General features: G+C 42.9%; 1 protein-coding gene across 1 annotated transcript in view; it reads right to left on the bottom strand.

The window, feature by feature from the left end:
* LOC145411679 (jumonji domain-containing protein 1C-like) overlaps positions 1-20,259 on the bottom strand; it is a 202,951-nt gene that overhangs the window by 37,496 nt on the left and 145,196 nt on the right. Inside the window, exon 2 of the mRNA XM_080281685.1 lies at positions 2,715-2,876. Within this exon, the coding sequence (XP_080137811.1) occupies positions 2,715-2,876 (162 nt within the window). The remainder of the gene's footprint in view (positions 1-2,714; positions 2,877-20,259) is intronic.

Here is a 20,259-nt window from a genome sequence, read left to right as displayed (position 1 = left end):
AAGAAGGCAAGCAGACAGAAAGGTGGGTAGGTAGCTAGGCAGAGAGGTCTTTAACTTACAAAACAGTTTTGTTAGGTATAATCTTCAATATAACTAAAAGCCTCAAAAGAACCAACAGGTCTGTTGCTACTTTCTTTCCTTTGTAGAAGAGGGCAGGCAAGGAGGTGGGCAGGAAGGCAGGGAAGTAGGCAGGTAGAGAGTCAGCTAGTCAGGCAGGCAGGCAAGCAGGCTAGGACGTAGGTTAGCAGGAAGTAAAGATGGTGACAGGGTAGATGATATCAGTGAAAGGCGGTGGCTTAGTGGTGGTGGTGGTTGTGGCAGAGGGGCGATGAAGGATGGAAAGGATATGTGGTGGCAGTGTGGTGGTGGTGGCAGGTGTGATGATAGTGTACGGACAGAGGAAAGGGTGACAAAGACAGGAAGTGGCAGGGATGCTGGAGGTGGCGAGGTGGTGATGGTGGTGGCAGCCTGGCAGGAACCACAAGATGTCAACAGGGTCCATGCAGGGTAAGGGTGGGGGAGGATGGAGGGTAAGAAGGGGGAGATGGGTCACTCACCTTACTTCCAGGGTGGGGGATGAGGAGGGGGAGGGGAGAGGAGAGATGAGGAGGGTGAGGGGACGGAGAGGAATGAAGAGGAGGAGGGAGAGGGGGGGAGCGTACGGAGGAGATGGGAGAGGAGAGAGGGAGACAGAAGTGGGGAGGTGGGAGGAGACGGGAGGGGTAGAAAGACGAGATTGGGGGAGAGAAGGTCAGGGGAGGGAAAGGGAAGGGAAGGGAAGCGAGGAGAGGGGTACAGACGGGATGATATGAGAGAGGGGAAAGGGACAGGAATTACTTTATCTCTCTCACTCTAATCAGTGACTTAATACAGATACAGCAAACAGTCGCAGGATAATCTCTGGTTAAGGGACATAATATCATTCAAGCACAGACACGCATACATGGGAAGACATGCACACATACAAACATACGTACATAAATACATTCAGACATACAGATACATCCTAACACATCTATACGTACATAAATGCATGCAATCCATCTATCCATCCACATATTTACACAGATAACGGTACTTGTAAACATTCACAGCCAAGCACACACAAATCCGAATGCACACACACACACACACACACACACACACACACACACACACACACACACGCACACACACGTCACATTCCTTCCATGATATACTACACCATCAAACAACCACACACATTCATTCACTTCAGACACACACACACACACACACACACACACACACACACACACACACACACACATACACACGCATAAACAAAGCTCCACCCTAAAAATACCTACACTATTATCTTCCCCTCCCATTTCTCCCATCTCTCTCTCTCTCTCTCTCTCTCTCTCTCTCTCTCTCTCTCTCTCTCTCTCCATAATAGTTACCCTGGGAGGTGGGAGAATGGAGGGGGAAAAAAAAAAAAGATGGGAGGAAAGGGATACAAAGAGGAGGGGGCTTGGATGGGGAGGGAGGGCAGGGAGAGGGGTAAGGGGAAGAGGTAGGATGGAGAGGGGGAAGGGGGAGGAGAGGGAATGGGGGAGGGGGAAGATGGGTGACGCCAGAGCTATGTGTGTGAAGGGGGAGGGGGAGAAGGGGTTATGCATAATCGGGGAGGGGAGGGGAGGGGAGGGAAAGGGAGGGGAAGGGTGAAGCGACCTTTCATGCTGGAGGGGGAGAAGGGGGAGGGGGAGGAAGTGGCAGAGTGGGAAGGGTACTGAACGCTTGGGAGGAGGAGGAGGAGGAGAAGGAACTCAGGGACGAGAGAAGGATGCATCAACAGAAAAGAGGTCACGAGAGAGGGGGAGGGGAGAGTAAGGAATGAAAAGAGAAAGCAAGAATGAATACGAGAAAAAGAGGAGGGAATAAGAACACGAAGTGAATGATGAAAAATGAAAGTCACAAAATGAGGAAGAGAAAAGAAAGGTTGGCAGGATGGAAATGAAAGCTGGAAAAAAACATGGATGGATGGACTGGAAGAAATGATCAATGAAAGGATTCAAGAAGGACAAAGAATCGCGAGAGAAAAGGACGGAACGAAGAAGGAAGGAGGGAAGGAAGAAAGGAAGGAACAAAGGCATCAATGCTAAGGCACACAGAAATGGAGGGTAAGGAGAGAGGAAATGATGAACATAAAAAGGAAGAGGGAAAGGAAGAGTTGAATAAAGAAGAAAAATGATGCAATTTGCTAGAGAAAAAGGAAGGAAAAGGAGAAGAGAGATAAGGGGAAGCAGAGAAAGGAAAGGAACGGGGGCGATGGGAAGGATAGATGAAAGGAGAAAGAAAAGGGATGATGGGAGAGAAGGGATAGGAAGTTGAGAGGAAGGAAGGGTGAAGAAGGAAGGAAGAGTTAGGGGAGATGGAACGGATGAGGAGGAGGAGGGAAGGAGGGAGGAAGGGAGGAGAATAGAGGGAGAGAAGGGAGGAACTGGTTATGCAGATGAGTCAGGACAGGTGTAACAGGGTAGGGTAGGGTAAGGTAAGGTGAGATAAGGGTAAAGGTAAGGTGCGGTAAGGTAAAGTATGATACAGTAGAGTATAGGATAAGGTACCCAATTTGGTGTGTGTATTTCCACTATCATCATCATCATCATCACCACTACGAACACCTAATACACAAACAATGAGTAAAAGATAAGTAGGTAATCAAGGAGTAACTAATAAACAACCTGTGTACTTACGAGTGCTGGCCAAGTGACTGGAGGGGCGCGCAGCTTGGTAGGGTGTTTCCGAGACGCCCAGGCCAGTGTTCGCTCCAGCAGGAAGATTTGAAACACCTGGCCTCTGTACACGTGCACCCACTCCCGCCGCTGCCACTCAACGTCGTCATACTCAACCAACACCTGTAATAACGCATGTGGACAGGTGTTAAATGAAATAATAAAAGGATAGGTGTAACTGGAGATCTAAAATGTGTGATGACTGATATGTGACAAAGTACAACTGCCTTTATAATGCCTTCGTATTTCACTCCCGCCACACTCAACGAACACCTGCAATCAAGACGAAAGACAGGTGTAACACGGACAGCTTTATTGGTAGATCTACAGTAATAATAAAGATTTGAAACACCTGCCCTCTGTACAAGTGTTCCCACGCACGTCGTTTTCACTCAACTAACACCTGTAATAAAGGACAAGACATGTGAGACTGGTGTGAGGTGATGTAACAAAGATAAAATAGATTGGAGGCAGCAAGAATAAAGTAAATGATATCACCAACGCCTACAATATGTGTGTGTGTGTGTGTGTGTGTGTGTGTGTGTGTGTGTGTGTGTGTGTGTGTGTGTGCTGTATATGAGAAAGTAAAAAACTATAATATTACTGAAAATCCCCGACCTCACACACACACACACACACACACACACACACACACACACACACACACACACACACACACCTGAATTACGAGGCAGGTGTTATAATGATACAGAACACCTGCAGAACAAATACATCTGAGCACACCTGCCCACAAGACGTAGCGCAGGTGTGTCATAGACGTCAAATTTATTCACATCTACTAAATTATCCTTTAATTCTTCTACATACTGGTGCCTCTCTCTCTCTCTCTCCCTCTCTCATCATACCTCACTCCAAAATAGCACAGTGTCAGGGTATAACCAGCACACTGCCCTGAAATATACCTTTATTCTCGTCACATAAATATGCTGCTAGAGCGAGTTTACAGAGGGAGGTGCCGGAGTATGCTGGGAGGGTATATCAGATGAGAGAGAGAGAGAGAGAGAGAGAGAGAAACTTACTGATATGGCTAAGTTATAAGTAGCTATATATTAAAGGGAAGGGTATATTCAAGCGTTATATCTATTCTTTTATATAATAGCCGTTTACTAAAAGAGCATACCAGAGATGGGGTATATCAGAATCAAACAGCATACTTCTCAATATACTACAATACCAGGTTACTGAGGAAGATATACCAAAAGTTTATAATTATCTAATACCACCCGACTGACTTCCGTAAGGGGTGGCCACAAACAAATCGCCTCCATGCCACCCTGAATCCCGCCATCAGGCTGTCCTATCCCCAGCTCATACCCCCCCTCCCTCATATAGGCAGACAGAGGCATATCAATTATACTTCTCGATAGACCATTATCTAAATAACAGAAATTAGTATACCAAACGACTATACACCAGCCATTATACCACACCACAAACTGAGATATACCAACAGCCTCACTAAAATACCAAAATATACCGTTCAGTGCATATATCTCTCCCCTCAACATACAAAGCATACCAGTGACTGAGACAATTATGGTATATCCTCTTTAATATACAGATCATACCCCCATCATACCGACACACATACCGCTTCCATATTTAGAACAGCATACCTCGCATACTAACTAAATGGATGTGGTTATGTCTGTCTGTCTATCTGTCTGTCTCTACCTCCCTCTGTCTGTATCTGTCTATTTACCCACTTACCTAACAATATCTATTTGTGTGTGTTTTCTGCATCTGTCTGTCTGTCTCTTTATTTGCCTTCCTGCTTCTGTATTCTTTGGTTCTCTCTTCCATCCATCCAACCATCCACCCATCCATCCGTCTATCTATCCATCCATCCATCCATTCATCCACCCATCCATCCGTCTATCTATCCATCCATCCATCCATTCATCCACCCATCCATCCGTCTATCTATCCATCCATCCGTCTAAGGTCATTCCTCTTTCCTTCCTTCTTTCTTCGATCTATTTATCATCGTGTCCTCATTCTTCCTTCCTTCACTCCTTCTTATTCTCCCCCCCTTCCTTCCTTTCTCCGTCTTGCTTCCTACTATATTCCTTCCTCCCTTCCCTCCCTTCTCAGTCTTATATTATGTTCCTTCGTTTCCTCCTTCCCTCCCTCCCTTCTTTGCTTTTTTCCTTCCTTCTTTTCTTCCTTCCTTCCTAAGAGAGGATCATTTCGTTTTCCTTCAAGTCTCTATTTTTATATGAAAGGAAGACGCAGAGAGAGAGAGAGAGAGAGAAGGGGGGGGGGATGACATAGAAGTAGAATAGACGATAAAAATGGGTAGAGATGGGAAGGGAGAGTGAAGTGGAAAGAGGAGGGGGAAGGAGAGAGGAAGGAAGAGTGGAAAAACACGAAAGAGGGAGGGGGAAGGGAAGGGGAAGGGGCAGCGGAAAGACTAGATGGAGGGGAAAGGCAGGGGAAAGGGGAGGAGAGAAGAAGGGGTGAAAAGACGAGAAGGAAGGAAGAGGGAAAGGAATGGGGAGGAGTTGAAAGATGAGGATGAGGAGAAGGGGAGGGGAAGAGGGACGGTGAGGGGAAAGATGAGAGGGGAAATGGGGGGAGAGGGGAGAAGAATGTAAAGGGGAGGAGGGGAAAGGATGGGGCAAGAAACAAAAGGGAGGGGAGGGGAGGAGAAGGGGTGGAACAAGGAGGAGGGGAGTACTGGCAAGACGAGATGATGAGGAGGGGGAGGGGGAGGCTGTGATGGGCTTGCGTCACCCTATCATCAGCGACCATCAACACGCACACTGACCTTACACACACACACGCGCACACACAAACACACACACATGCCGCATTTATGGCCCTTACACACGCACATGCAATCGACTGCTTGTGCACATAAGCCCTACACACACACACACACACACACACACACACACACACACACACACACACACACACACACATCTGAACACAGGGTCGGGTAAGCTTGATTAAGTTTAGTTTGGTTAGCTGATTAAGCTAGACTGAGCTGTGTGAGGTCAGATTAGGTTAGGTTAGACTGGGATGGGATGGGATAAGTCCATTCAGCACAGGTAATATTACATCGTGTGTGAACTGGGTTGGCTAGGTCAGGTCAGGTTAGGCTGGGCTAGGTTAGGTTAGGTTAGATCGGGATGAAGTCCTCTTAGCTGGACTGACTGACACTTGGCTGGCTTAAACAGTCTGCATTCCCTTCATTCAGGCTGTCATGCATAAACTTTCAATACGCGAAGATAAACCCAGTACTGAGGAAGCTTCACAACACTCAAGGATTAAGACTGAGCCTGGGTTAAATCATTCTTAACCTCGACAGGCGGGTTAAATTTAGCACAGGGAGGAGAATGACGGCAAGTGGGATTAAACTATGCCCACATGATTGCTAAGTCGGCAATCAAGGGCGAGTGACGGGATGGCTATGATGAAGTCTCCTAACCCTGGTGTAGTTTTTTCCTTGTCCTCCCTCCCTCCCTCCCTCCCTCCCTCTCTCTCTCTCTCTCTCTCTCTCTCTCTCTCCCTCTCTCTCTCTCTCTCCCTCCCTCGCTGTTTTTGTGACGAGAAGGCTCAGGGGCAAATTCATACTGAAATATTTTTATTCTTCTTCCTTTTCCATTTTATGACAAGATGCTTTACGTGGTGACCTGTTTCGTGTGTGTGTGTGTGTGTGTGTGTGTGTGTGTGTGTGTGTGTGTGTGTGTGTGTGTGTGTGTGTGTGTGTGTGTGTGTGTGTAATGACTTGGGTGGTGAACTCTACTAACCTCAGTCTAGTTTCTTTTTTTCTTTCTTTTTATGTCGAGAATGTTATGTGGCAAACTTTCCTGTCACTTTTTTTTAGTTCTTTATTCTCTTCTTTTCTTTGTGACGAGAATGGCTTGAGTGGCGAACTGTCCTAAGCCATGTAATGTATTTTTTTGCCTTTCTTGCCTTTTTATTTTCTTACTGTCTTTTATATCAAGGGCGAGATGACATGGGTGGCAATCTCACCTACATCAGATAAGTCCAGTTTTATTTTTCTTTATATTCTGTCTTTTCTGTATTATTATTTACTTATTTTACTTCAGAGATGTTAGAAAAAGACAGACAGGCCTAAGCAGCGACCTATTTTATTTTATTTTATTTACTTATTTATTATTATTATTATTATTATTTTAGGGCTATATTCCTTGACTGTGCTGACGTTTTGTTTTTCACTCTGGCCAACACCAAGCAATTTACCTTCACTTCAGGGACACACTCTCGGACACATGGGGTTAGGGAAGGTGATGGTGCGAGTAGGGATGGGTAGGAAGGATGCTGGTGTGGCTAGGAATGGGTAAGGTGTGGGTAGGGATGGGTGAGGGGTGATGGTGGGAGAGGGGATGGTGTGGGTAAGGATGGGTATGAAGGGTGATGGTGTGGGTAGGGATGGGTATGAAGGGTGATGGTGTGGGTAGGGATGGGTAGGGAGGGTGATGACGTGGGTTGGGATGGGTAAAGAATGTAACGATGTGTGTGTGTGGGGGGGGGGGAAGGATGTGATGGTGATCGCGCAGGTGAGGGCGGGGAAAGAGAGGTAAGGTGATGGTGGGAGGGAGGAGGGGGAAGGAAGAGAGAGGAGAGGGAAGGGGAGGGGTGGGAGAGAGGAGGGGGCACGGGGAGGGGTGGGGGGGGAAAGATGTACCAGTTTATCAGACCGGGGGCATATCCACACCACAAACCCGGTACTTCTCCACCCACCCCTAAAAACTGGTTCGACCGGATGGAGGGTAGGGTGGGGGGGGGAGTATTTTTTTTTTTCTTTTCTTTTTTCCTTTTTTTTTTTGCGGTGGGCAGGAAAAATGCTAATGTTTGCCGCAGGCGATGGTGGTGGTGATGCTTTTGTTTTTCTTGGCGTGGGTGTTGTGGTATTATTACTGTTGTTAGTGTTGATGGTGTTGCTGTTGTCAATATTATTATTATTATTATTACTACTACTACTACTATCATTATGAGCTCATTTCCTTCAACTACCCTCCCTTCCATCTCCACCCCTATCGTCCTCTTTTCTTTTCTTTTCTTTTCCTTACCTTCTAAATGTAACCCCTTCCCATTCCTTCCTTACCTTTTCCTTCTGTTCCATCTCTAATCTTTTCTTCCGTGTTCCTCCCTACCCATTCTCTCCTTTCTCTACTTTTTCCCTCCCTTTCTTTTCCCATGCACTCCAAGGTCACCGCTGCCTTCCTTTCCATTCCATCCCTCACCTTCCTTTCCCTTTTCTCTTCGCCTTTCCCTTTCATTCCTTTCTTTTCTCTAGTTTCCCTTCCCTTCTATTTTTTGTCTGTTCTTCCCTCCATACCACCCTTTCTCTTCTCCCCTTTCCTCATTCCTGCCCTTTCTTCCCTTGTTTCCATCTGTCCCCTCCATTCCTTCCCTCTCTTTTCTTTTCATTCCTCCCTTCGCTCTTCCCTCTCCCCTCTCTTTCATTCCCCTCCTCTAACCTCTTCTGTTTTTCACTCAATCCCTTCCCCTTCCCTATCTCCCTTCTTTCACCATCTCTCCTCCTTTTCTCTTACCTCCCCATTCTTCCTCCTTTATTCTCCTTCCCCACCCTATTTATTCCCTACCCCCATCCTCCCTCACTTCCCCTTTCTTTCCAATTCTTTACTTCCTTCTTCCTTTCACTCTATTCCCTATTTCGTTCTCTTTCCGCTTTTTCCTCCCCAACCTTCTTCCATCTCTTCCCTCTCCTCTTCCTCCTTCTCCGCTCACCACTTCTCACCTTTCTTCATCTCTAAACTTTATCCCCTTCCTCTACTTCCATCATCATCTTCCTCTCCAATCTCCTTTTCCTCCTTATCAATTCCCCAAACCTTTTTCCCTCTCTCCTTCAACCATCCTCTCTCCCTCCCATCTTCTCCTTCCTCCCCTCCTCCCACCCTTTTACCCCCTCTTCCCTTCTTCCATTTCCTTTCTCGCCTCCCCCATACCCTCCTCCCTCTTCTCTCCACACAACCTTTCTTTTCCCCCTCCCTCCCCCCTCTCTCACTTCTCTCCCCCGCTCCTCCTCCTTCCCCTCCTTTCCTCCATACATACTAAGCAGACTCCTCCTGCTAGGCTGAGGTTTATATAACTCTCACTCCATTTGTTTTCCCTCACTGTCTGTCCCCTGACCTACTTCTCTCTCTCTCTCCCCCCCCCTCTCTCTCTCTACTTCTATCTATCTACCTATCTATCTGTATCTTAACATTCTTAGCAAATCTTCCTATTAATAAAGAAACATACAGAGTTAGAGCAAATAAACGGCGAATCATAACGTACAAACCATAGTCTTTGTGGTCTGTGTATCTATGTAACCTCTCTCTCTCTCTCTCTCTCCCAGGACAACACCACACCCGGTTCAGTTCATTGCTCCCTCACAGTTATACTCTCTCTCTCTTTCTCTGGCTAATCTCATCAGTACGATAACGCCTTTTTATTATTTAATTTAGGAATGAGGTGTCTTCTTAAATAAAAACTTATTCTTATCCTATCAACACTAATTTGAATAAAGGTGTCTGAAGGTAGCATCTGGAGATAGACAGATAGACACATACATACACACAGACAGATAAAGAAAGATAGATGAACAGATATACAGATAAATATCGATAAACAGATTGATACTGATTCATACAAACAGTTGGATAGACAGATAGATAGATAGACAAACTAATATAGATAAACATATAAAATACGCATACAAATAAATCGACAGCAAAGACATACAAACATTGACAGACATAGACAGACAGATCCTGAATTTAGCAGCAACAGACAGATCCTGAACATCCTACTATAGAAGCATAAACGGAAAATGGGTTCTCGGGCCGAAGGGGTTAACAGGACAGGAACCAAGGCCCCTTTAAGTCAGTTACCTCAGCGGACAGACTCGAACCCGGGACTTTATTTTATGGGACAGCTCGCCTACCTACAGGGATGCCACTTTCTACTCTCTCATTGGTGTTCAGGATTATTATTATTATTATTATTATTATTATTTACCCTCGGGCAGCTCAGAACTTCTCTCAACCAACAAATGTCATTCACTTCACCATTCACTACAATGAAGTGTTATTTTCATTATATTCATTTATTCATTCTACCTCAAGACGACTTTATTCAACTGACTGACTGAATAACCAACTGAATGACTGACTACCATCCTGACTGACCAACTGAGATGAGGCTACAGTTACGGCGATATCTGATCTCAGGCCGGTTGGAAAAACTAAGAAAAAAAAAAAGCGAAATAAAGCAGACACTGCCTTTGATGTGACTCATTCTCCTCTCTTTAATTATTTTTACTCACTATTTCCCACTTGCTCATTTAGACACCTCTTCATTCACCCATTCACTTCTTCATTCATCTATCCAGCCATCACTCAATCACCTACTTATTTACTCACCACCTCATCCACTTACTCATTTATATATCTATTCATTCATTCATCTATTCACTCACCCTATCACACTCACACTCATTCGCCTCCTTCTTTCCTCATCACCTCGTACATTCACTCACACTCATTCATACACTTAGTCTTTCAGTCTGTCAATACTTCAGCATCTCAGTCAGTCAGTCAGTTTGTCATGGTCATTCAATCATGAAGTCACTCAGTCAGCAACTCGTCAGTGGATAAATCAGATCAGGCAGCGATTGATCTCGTACACAGGCAAAATGTGACGCTGACAGATACCACGTTAAGGGGTGAGAGGGGGAAAAGGGAGGGGGAGGGAAGAGGGGGAAGGGGGAAGCGTGGAGTGAGGGGAGGGGAAAAGAGAGAAGAGTGAGAGAGAGGGTGGGGGAGAGGCGAGAGAGAGACGGAAAAGAGGGGAGATTAGAGAGAATATTATGGGAAGATGAAAAGGGAGGGGTTCAAGAGGACCTGAGAGGAGAGGAGGGCGAGAAGAGGAAAGGACAAGGGAGAAGGGAGAAAGACAGAGAGGAAAGGAGAGAAGACGAATAGAAAGGTGTTGAATATCTGAGTTCATGACAGAGAGAGAGAGAGAGAGAGAGAGAGAGAGAGAGAGAGAGAGAGAGAGAGAGAAGCTATATCGTACACTAAAGAGAGAACAATCAACAACAATGAGAGAGAACACCCACTAATGAGAAACTAGTAACCAAGGAGACGGAAAATGAATGGGTGGGAGGCAATTAAAGAGGATGACGCGCAGAATAAAGAGGCGGGGACCGGGGCAAAACAACAACAACAACAACAACAAAGAACAAGCAAACAAAGAGGCTGGCAGGAAACAAGCAAAGGCGAAAATAAGCTAACACGTCATCAAATAAGTAAGTAATTATATAAACAAATACGTCATAAATAAACAACTGCATCACATAAGCAAATACGTCATCACAGGCAAAAAAAATCAAGAAAAAACAATTCCACCGACATATAAACAAAAGTAAACAAACAAGCAGATAAACAAGGGAGGAAAACAAAACAAAGACAGAGGAACAAACAAACGAAGAACTTAACTGTGAGGAGCAAGAATTAAATTGAAATACGTCCTGGAAGGGATTAAGTAAACAAACAAATAAACAAACAAACAAGCAGGGACGACTCCAACAGATCCAGAGAAGGAAAAAAATCTGGTTTGACGAGTTTTTTTTTGTTTTGTTTTTTCAACCCAGGTACTGAATCCTCGTGCACGCTTAAATCTCTCTCTCTCTCTCTCTCTCTCCTTCCATTTCTCATTCATCTCATCTCTCCTTCCTACCTCCCTTCTACCTCTGCTTCCCTCCCCTCCTCTCTCTCTCTCCCTCCTTCCATTCCTCATTCATCTCTTCCCTCCTTCCTACCACCCTTCGTCCTCTGATCCCCCCCACCCTCATTCTCTCTCTCTCTCTCTCTCTCTCTCTCTCTCTCTCTCTCTCTCTCTCTCTCTCGCAACAACATGACGTCAACAGCCAGGATTTTCACAGCTCAGGCTTCTATCACACTCTCTCACTTTTTCTCTCCTTATTTTCTCTTTTTTCTCTCTCGGATTACCTTCAGTCATTTTCCATCTCTTCTAATCCGGACCTCACGAGAGAGAGAGAGAGAGAGAGAGAGAGAGAGAGAGAGAGAGAGAGAGAGAGAGAGAACGTGATGATTCATATATTACACACACACATCCAGACACCTACAACTCTCTCTCTCTCTCTCTCTCTCTCTCTCTCTCTCGTCTCCACAGCAACCAAAATAAACAAACCACAAAAAATCCACATGCATCTTTCCCTTTACCTCTGCCCTGCGAGAGATCTTTTCTCAGCTGAATAAAATCGTCAGGAGTTAGCATGGATGAAAGAGAGAAAGCATACGAAAGGGAGCTGCCAGGAGATAAAGTATACCCACGCCTCTCTCTCTCTCTCTCTCTCTCACACACACACACACACACACACACACACACACACACATCCAGATATACACACCCATATGTATACTTCATTTTATTTCCATCTTCCTCTCGGTCTTCCTCTCCTCATCCCCCCCATCATTTTCGTTTCTCTACAATCTCACAATTAATATCTAACTCACTTATTTTTAACCCCTAGTGCTCGAGATGGGCGCCTTCATGTGGTGGCACCGATACAACAGGGCGGTGGAGCTGCCCGGCTACACAAAGTCCCTCAACTCCCTCCCAATCCCTCCAAAACAAAGACAAACACCATCATACCAGATTAAGAAAAAGGTTAAGTAAGAAAAAGAACGACCTCACGAAAGACACGTAGAGATAAAGTCAACAAACACGATAAAATATATATTATGAAAGAAGCAAAAACAATATTAGGTGTGTGTGTGTGTGTGTGTGTGTGTGTGTGTGTGTGTGTGTGAAAGATAGAGAGAGAGAGAGCGTGTGCGTGTGTAAGTGGTGATATGAACGCAATAATCAACTAAAGAAACAAGAAAAACATCAAGACAAGAGAAACAGTGAAGAATGGCAATAAAAACATTAGTCTAAAGCAACAATAAGGACAAAAACAACCACCCACACACACAAACACGATCAAAACAAAATTAAGATGAAAACAGAGGTAAAAAAAACACCATTGGGGGTAAGTGTTTGGAAGTAGTGGTGTGAAGGTGTATGCAAATGAGACGAGGAAGACGATTACTGGCGAGAAGGATTCAGAACACGCTTACTGGGGCGAAGGACGGGGCCAGAATACTTATGAGAGAGAGAGAGAGAGAGAGAGAGAGAGAGAGAGAGAGAGAGAGAGAGAGAGAGAGAGAGAGAGAGAGAGAGAGAGTTACGTAAATACACAGAGAACAGAGACTTGACAGTTCGCACTACGGTAATGATCTGGCTTTAATATTAATGAGAGAGAGAGAGAGAGAGAGAGAGAGAGAGAGAGAGAGAGAGAGAGAGAGAGAGAGAGAGAGAGAGAGAGAGAGAGAGAGAGAGAGAGAGAGAGAGAGAGAAGGCTTACTCAATCGGATGACTGGCTCCGAATGAAAGGCAAGTTTGTTTTTATGCCAATGACAACTCCCTTCCTCTTTCCTCCTCCTCCTCTTCTCCTTCCATATTCCTCTTTCCTGCCAATCTTCTCCCATTTCTTCCCTTCATTCTCAAACTTTCCCCTTCTACATTCTTTCCATCTTCTGCTTTCTCCCACCTCCCCTCCTCTTTTCTCTCCGACAGTTCCCCTCCTTTCTTCTACCATTAAACTCTTCTCCTCCCTCGCATCACCTCTTTCCCCATCTTCCTCTTCTCCATTAACTTCCCCTTCACTTTCCCCTTCCCTCCACTCGCTTTTCATCTTTCTCTCCCCTGAACTCCCGTCCTCTCCCCTCTCCCTCGACTTTCCTCCTCCTTTTCGCTTCCCCTCCTCTTCCACTCTTTTCATCTCCCCCTCCCACTCGACCCACTTACGCCCTTTATTACTGTCACCTGGCTGGCACGCAGGTGATTCTTTTACATTTTCTCTATTTTTCTCACTCTCTCACTTTCTCTTTTAACATTTCCTCTCTCACTATATATATATAATGTACATATTTTTCCATCTCTCCCTCCCACTCAGTCTGTCACATTTTCATTTATCATAAACCCTTTTTTTCATTCTCCCTCTCTCTCTCTCTCTCCTTTTTGTCTCACCATCGGAATAAATGATGATGATGATGATGATGATGAGGAGGAGGAAGAAGAGAAGGACGAGGTGTTTGCATCAACCAAGCTTTTTTCTTTCTTTTTTTCAATTAAAGTGAATTCCCCTCCCCCTTTTTTTTTTTTCCACTTTCGAGTTCAACAATTTTTCAAAAGCCCTCACTCACATTTCGCTTTGCAACATCCGGTAGCTACTTTTATCTCGGTGTGTGTGTGTGTGTGTGTGTGTGTGTGTGTGTGTGTGTGTGTTCGTTCATTAGGTCTGAGTGATAATTTGCTTTTTTTTCTTTTTAATTTTGTGTTGCATTTATGATGTTCAGTTTAGTATTTTCAGGGAATCTGTTTTTATTAGTGTTTTTAGGTATTAATGTTTCTGCTTTTGTCTACCTATGCATCTATCTTGCAACATATCTATTAATTTATCTTTTTACGTGTATTTATGTACCCATGTATCTATTTAATGATCTACAGAATTATTCACTTTGTTCCCTCATTCTCACGCAATAACTTTCACACACACACACACACACACACACACACACACACACACACACACACACTTCAATCCCCTACACACACCGGTACACAATCGAACACACAAAAGGAACCCTCACACACACACACACACACACACACACACACACACACACACACACAGCGATCATCGAACACCTGATGATGTGATTCACCCTGAAAACATTCCCCCCTCTCTAACCTTCACTAAATACCTGACATTCCGTAAACATTAAAACTAATACTTATCTTGTCCATTAATTTCGCATTCATTTCAGACGTTTTAGGTGTGTGCAAATTTATGTATGTATATGTATGTATGTATGTGTGTATGTATGAGTGTCTACTTCTGTACGTATGTATAATGTTCGTTTCGGCGTTTATATGTGCGTATATATGAATACATGGATATATTTATGTATGTATTCCATGTATCCGTCTCCCAGTATGTAGGTATATATATGCATAACATTACCCTACATGTGTGTGTGTGTGTGTGTGTGTGTGTGTGTGTGTGTGTGTAAGCGTGGTTGCGTGTGAATATTCTCGTGATTAACTGCGAAATACGTGTCTTCCCCTCCCCTATCCTTCTCTCTCCCCTACTCATTCCCACATCCCCTCTCGTTCCCTCTTTCTCCCCTACCCCTCCCCACATCTGCTCTTCCCCTTCCCCTCTTTTTCTCCCTTACCTCTCCCCACAACTCTTCCCCTTCCTCTCTCCCCTCCTGTCCCCTAACCTTTGCCTAAAATACCATTGCCTGGCATCCATCCGTGAAAAGACCAACTCTCTTCCATTATCATTTATTCAACACTTCAATTCGGCCAAGACCTTTGATTTTTTTACCCCTGTACCCTTGCAACTTTTTTTTTGGCTGAAGGAGGACGATTTTTTTCTTGCTATTCCTGGATTTCTATTTTTTTTCTTTTTTCTTTAAGGATCTGTACTATTTCATGTATATTATTTATTCTTGGTGTTCCCTGTCGATTTATTTGACTTAAGGACCCCGTTATTTTTTCCCTTGCTACCCCTAGACGGTTAATTTCACCTTAACATGGACCAACAAGCGATTTAATTCAGCTCAAGACAAACCAAGACGAATTTACTGAGCTTAAAAGACGATATTGTTTGTATTAACCTCAAAAGATATTTCTCAGTTTAAGGACGATTAGTTTCTTCTCTCTACCTCCAGACGATTTTATTAAGCAAAAGAAGGACCTCTGATTAAAGGCTCTGATCACCTAAGGAGCATTAGACACTTCTCTTAGTGTTATTTTTTTTTTAGTTCCAAACAATTTTACTAAAGTCTCCCCTGTCGTGAATAATATGGTTTGATCCGATATAGGCAGGAGATATTATTAGCTGTTATTATTATTTTCATTATTATTATTATTATTATTCACACCACAATCTTGTACACTAATTATATCATCATCCACACCACCAACTTACACTTATTATCATTACTATTATTACTCTCATCATCAGCATCAACATCACAAAATATTACACTTATCATCATCATTATTATTACTTTAACAATATACATACCGGTTCCTGCTACTGCTCTCATCTGCTCAAATATTGCCAGTTATCACACTCATTAGAGGAAATTACTGCAATTTCAAACATGAAACGCCGGACTAATTAGAGAGAGAGAGAGAGAGAGAGAGAGAGTGTGAGAGAGAGAGAGAGAGAGAGAGAGAGAGAGAAAGAGAGAGAGAGAGAGAGAGAGAGAGAGAGAGAGAGAGAGAGAGTCCAGGAAACAGAGCAACAACTTGTGAACCAAAAATAAACAGCACACCATTCACTTCCACACTCTGACATCCTCAACAACTCAGCCAACTTCCAAGGTTGAGAGAGAGAAAGAGAGAGAGAGAGAGAGAGAGAAAGAGAGGGGGGGGGGAGCTGAGTGATGTGGCGTGCGCTCATTGATCTGCTTTTGTTTTATTTAGCAAAGACAAAGGCCTGGATGGTAAAGGGGAACAGTACGATACGTTGGTCCATCCACTGACATTTTATTGCTTTACTCTCTCTCTCTCTCTCTCTTATAAATTTAACACTTTAGGTGATGTGAGGTTTTCTAATAATGTTATGGTGATGCCACTTTAGTATTTCCTCAAAGATTTTTTCTTTTTTCTGGAGTATTAGATTTATATATACTGCGTTGACTATACCTTTTGTTCAATACGTTATTATCAGCATCATCATCACTAACCACCACCACCACCACTATCCTCCTCCTCCTCATCCTCATCATCACTACCACAATCATAAAAGCATACCCTCAATACTTCACCATCGTACCCGACCTTGAACCCTAAATCACACTAACCTGAATAGAAAAACAAACAAACAAACAAAGGTATTAAACTCCTGAAAAAACAAAAAAAACATTCAACTTACTTGTAAAATGAACACACACACACACACACACACACACACACACACACACACACACCAGCAAAATGAAGAAAAGACTAATCCCTTCAATCCGATGACGTGCAGGTAATTTTACCCTCACTCTTGCTGGATCACTTTATTCAGCACTACTGGAGACACCGTGAAGTGAAGGGGTTAATGGGGATATATAAAACCCCTGAATTTTGAAAAGTCTGTCCCAAGCTGATTACAACCATCAATTAAAAAAAAAAAATGAAGAGAGAAAATAAAACAGAAAAAGTACCGTAATCGTACCGAAGTGGTAAAACTCAACCGCAAAAAAAAAAAAAAATACTGGACAATAAAAAAGAAAACATTGATTTCACTTTCGTAATAAAAAAAAAAAAACTCCATTACAAGCCAGTGGAGCAGGTGGCAATTAAAGGTAAAATAGTTTGGGAATTGTTGGGTAGAAGTTTGTGTTACGCTACGTGGGGAGAGGGGGAGGGAGAGGGAAGGGAAGACTGAGAAGAGGAGGACGAGGAGACAGAAAGATGATGACGATGATGATGAAAAGGAGGAGGAGGAGGAAGATGCGAGGAGGGAGAGGCAGAGATGGAATGGAGTATGGAAAGATGAGGTAAAGCGGAGTGGAAGTGGAAGGAGGGTGAGGTGAAATGGATGGAAGAATGGATGAAGGGAGAAGTGGAAAAATGGATGAAAGAAAGGTAGATGGAGGAAGGAGAGGAACAATGAAAGGAAATGAGGAAAGATGGCTGGATGGAGAATACAGAAGAACGGATGTATAGGAGAGAGAGAGAGAGAGAGAGAGAGAGAGAGAGAGAGAGAGAGAGAGAGGAGGGCTGCTATTAAAGATTTGTGAGACAGCTTTTACTGCCCAGCACCTAAGTTCATATCCACAAACTTTCTTAAGCTATCTAGAACGAATAAAAACGAGAAAAATATACGATAAACAGTGACGCATGATAATATTTAACTGATACGGAGACCTGCTTGTAAAAACTAGTTAGTTCTTTCCGATTAATGAAGTATATTTTTTTCTTTTAATTTTTTCACAAGCTTTTCCGGACTAGAGGAGTTAGATCTGACTTTCATCAACCCCTTTACAATAAGGTCTTTGTTATAAAAACGTCTGAAAAAAAAAAAAGGGGGGGAGGGGGGAGAAAATGGGAGGGGGGGGGAGAACCAGAAGATAAGCGAATTCAAGGACTTTGCTATTCTGGCACTCTCCATAGCTAAATAATAATAATAATAATAATAATAATAATAATAATAATAATAACAGTAGCAGTAGTTGTGTAATATCTGCAGCCAACTACTAACTCATAATAATAATAATAATAATAATAATAATAATAATAATAATAATAACGACTAGAGAGCACTCAGTGCATACCTCCGCCAATACCAACGCCATTAAAAAAGATCCAGATCCGGATCCGTGGAGATATTGTGTGGAATACATAGGATCCGCCCCCAAATTTAATCAACTGTTCCGACCAATTAGTATCTTTGCCAAAGAAGATGGTGATGGTAATAACAACAATTTAGTAACACGAAAAATAAAGTAAAATTCTCATCATACGTAAGAGGCTAACCGCTACACTCAATACATCGTTAAAGAAAAAAAAAGAAGAAGTGCTGATGAAGCTAAGACAGTCTATGAATCCTGTTGCAGAGTCCGGATTGGCCACATGCCTGCAAGCCAAGGCAAGTGCATGCAGTAAACATAAGCATCTTGATCTACGACAACCCGGGGTGCTGGCGACATAAATACACTGCAGACATATGCATCCCGTTGCCTCTAGTCTGGCATTGCATTGGGAGGCAGTAGTAAATTAAGACTACGTAAAATAAATAAAAGAATGAAAGAAGAAAAGACGAAGAAAGGAGACGAGGAAGAAAAAGAAGGAAAGTAAAAGCTCCATCACAACTCCATAAAAAAAAAAAAAAAAAAACAATATATGCATCAGGTTGGCTTAGTCAGGGAGGGAGTTTGAGGGACGTAGTAGATTATGGGTGAGAAGGTAAATAATAAAAGGTGAAAGCATAGAGACCTCTTAAATAACTTCATGAATCACAAATACAAGACTAAAATATGCATCGGGATGGCTTAGTAATGGGGGGGGGGTAATTTATAGGATATCATGAATTAAGGCTACATATAAATAAATAAATAGAAAAATGTGAAGGAAGAAAGACGGACTGCAGAGGAAAGAAAATAAAAAGATAGCTATTAAATGAAAGAATATCCACCGGACATATGCACTGGGTTGGGCTGACGGGAGTTTAGGTTCGCCTATAAATAATGGGCGTCCTAGGAGAGAGTGTGTTGTTACGTGAAATATATAAAAGAATTAAAGGAATCTATAAAATTACCCCGTTAAACATAGGCTAATCTCTCTCTCTCTCATATACATTATTCATACAGCTTCTTACGTCATGTGCATCATACATATTCATCTCTCTCACTCTATATATATTACGGTATTCATACCTCTCTCTCTCTCTCTCTCTCTCTCTCTCAAGTGCATTATTCATACACCTTATGTCGTGCATCATCATACGTATTCTCTCTCTCCTCTCTCTCTCTCTCTCTCTCTCTCTCTCTCTCAAGTGCATTATTCATACACCTTATGTCGTGCATCATCATACATATTCTCTCTCTCCTCTCTCTCTCTCTCTCTTGTACATTATTCATCCACCTTCTTATGTCATGTAGATCTCCAAACATATTCCATCATTTTTTTTTTCTTAAATTTCCATATCTCGTTTATTCACACGTTCGATCACATTACCCATATGCATTTTTCTTGTCATGTGCATTCTCATACATAATTTCCATTCATCCACTTTTCATTTTTTCATCAATTCTCTTGCCTCTTCATGTGCCATACCCTGCTTATTCCGGCATTCATTTACTAAGAATCTCCAGTTCCTTCTCTCCATTATTTCTCAATCAACTATCCTCTTCCTCCATTTCCATATCTTGCTTATTCATGCATCCATTTACTACTCATCTCCAGTTCCTATAATTTTCATTTCTTCATCAATTCTTCTGGTTCCTACATTTCCATACCTTCCTGATTCACGCATTGTTACAAGTATTATCCAGCTCCTTCCATTCATATGTATTCGTCAATAATCTTACTTCTCCATTCCCATACAAAGTTTATTCTCACGTTCATTATCTATCCACCTTCTTCTTGGCCCTCCACGTCTTCTATCTCTCTCAGTTCCAAAGATTTCCGCCAAGCATCAATAATAGCCTACAGAGATCGCAATAATAATAATAATAATAATGAAGTAGTCTACAATCAAGGGGTTGCAGGAGCTCAACTTTACCGCAAAAATATATTCATCGCCTTAGTTATCTGACAAATCTGATGCTAATAAATAAACCGCTTCACTACTATAATATCATATTTTTAAATTTTGATCTCTAAAATATTTTACTCACTTAAAGATAGAGCCTATTTTTGT

Source organism: Coenobita brevimanus, chromosome 90 (assembly GCF_032717465.1).
Source record: "Coenobita brevimanus isolate Jiangsu-jjx chromosome 90, ASM3271746v2, whole genome shotgun sequence".
NCBI classification, from domain to species: Eukaryota; Metazoa; Arthropoda; class Malacostraca; order Decapoda; family Coenobitidae; genus Coenobita; species Coenobita brevimanus.
The sequence above is the reverse complement of the archived record's forward strand: the minus strand, read 5'-3'. Positions and strand labels throughout refer to the sequence as shown.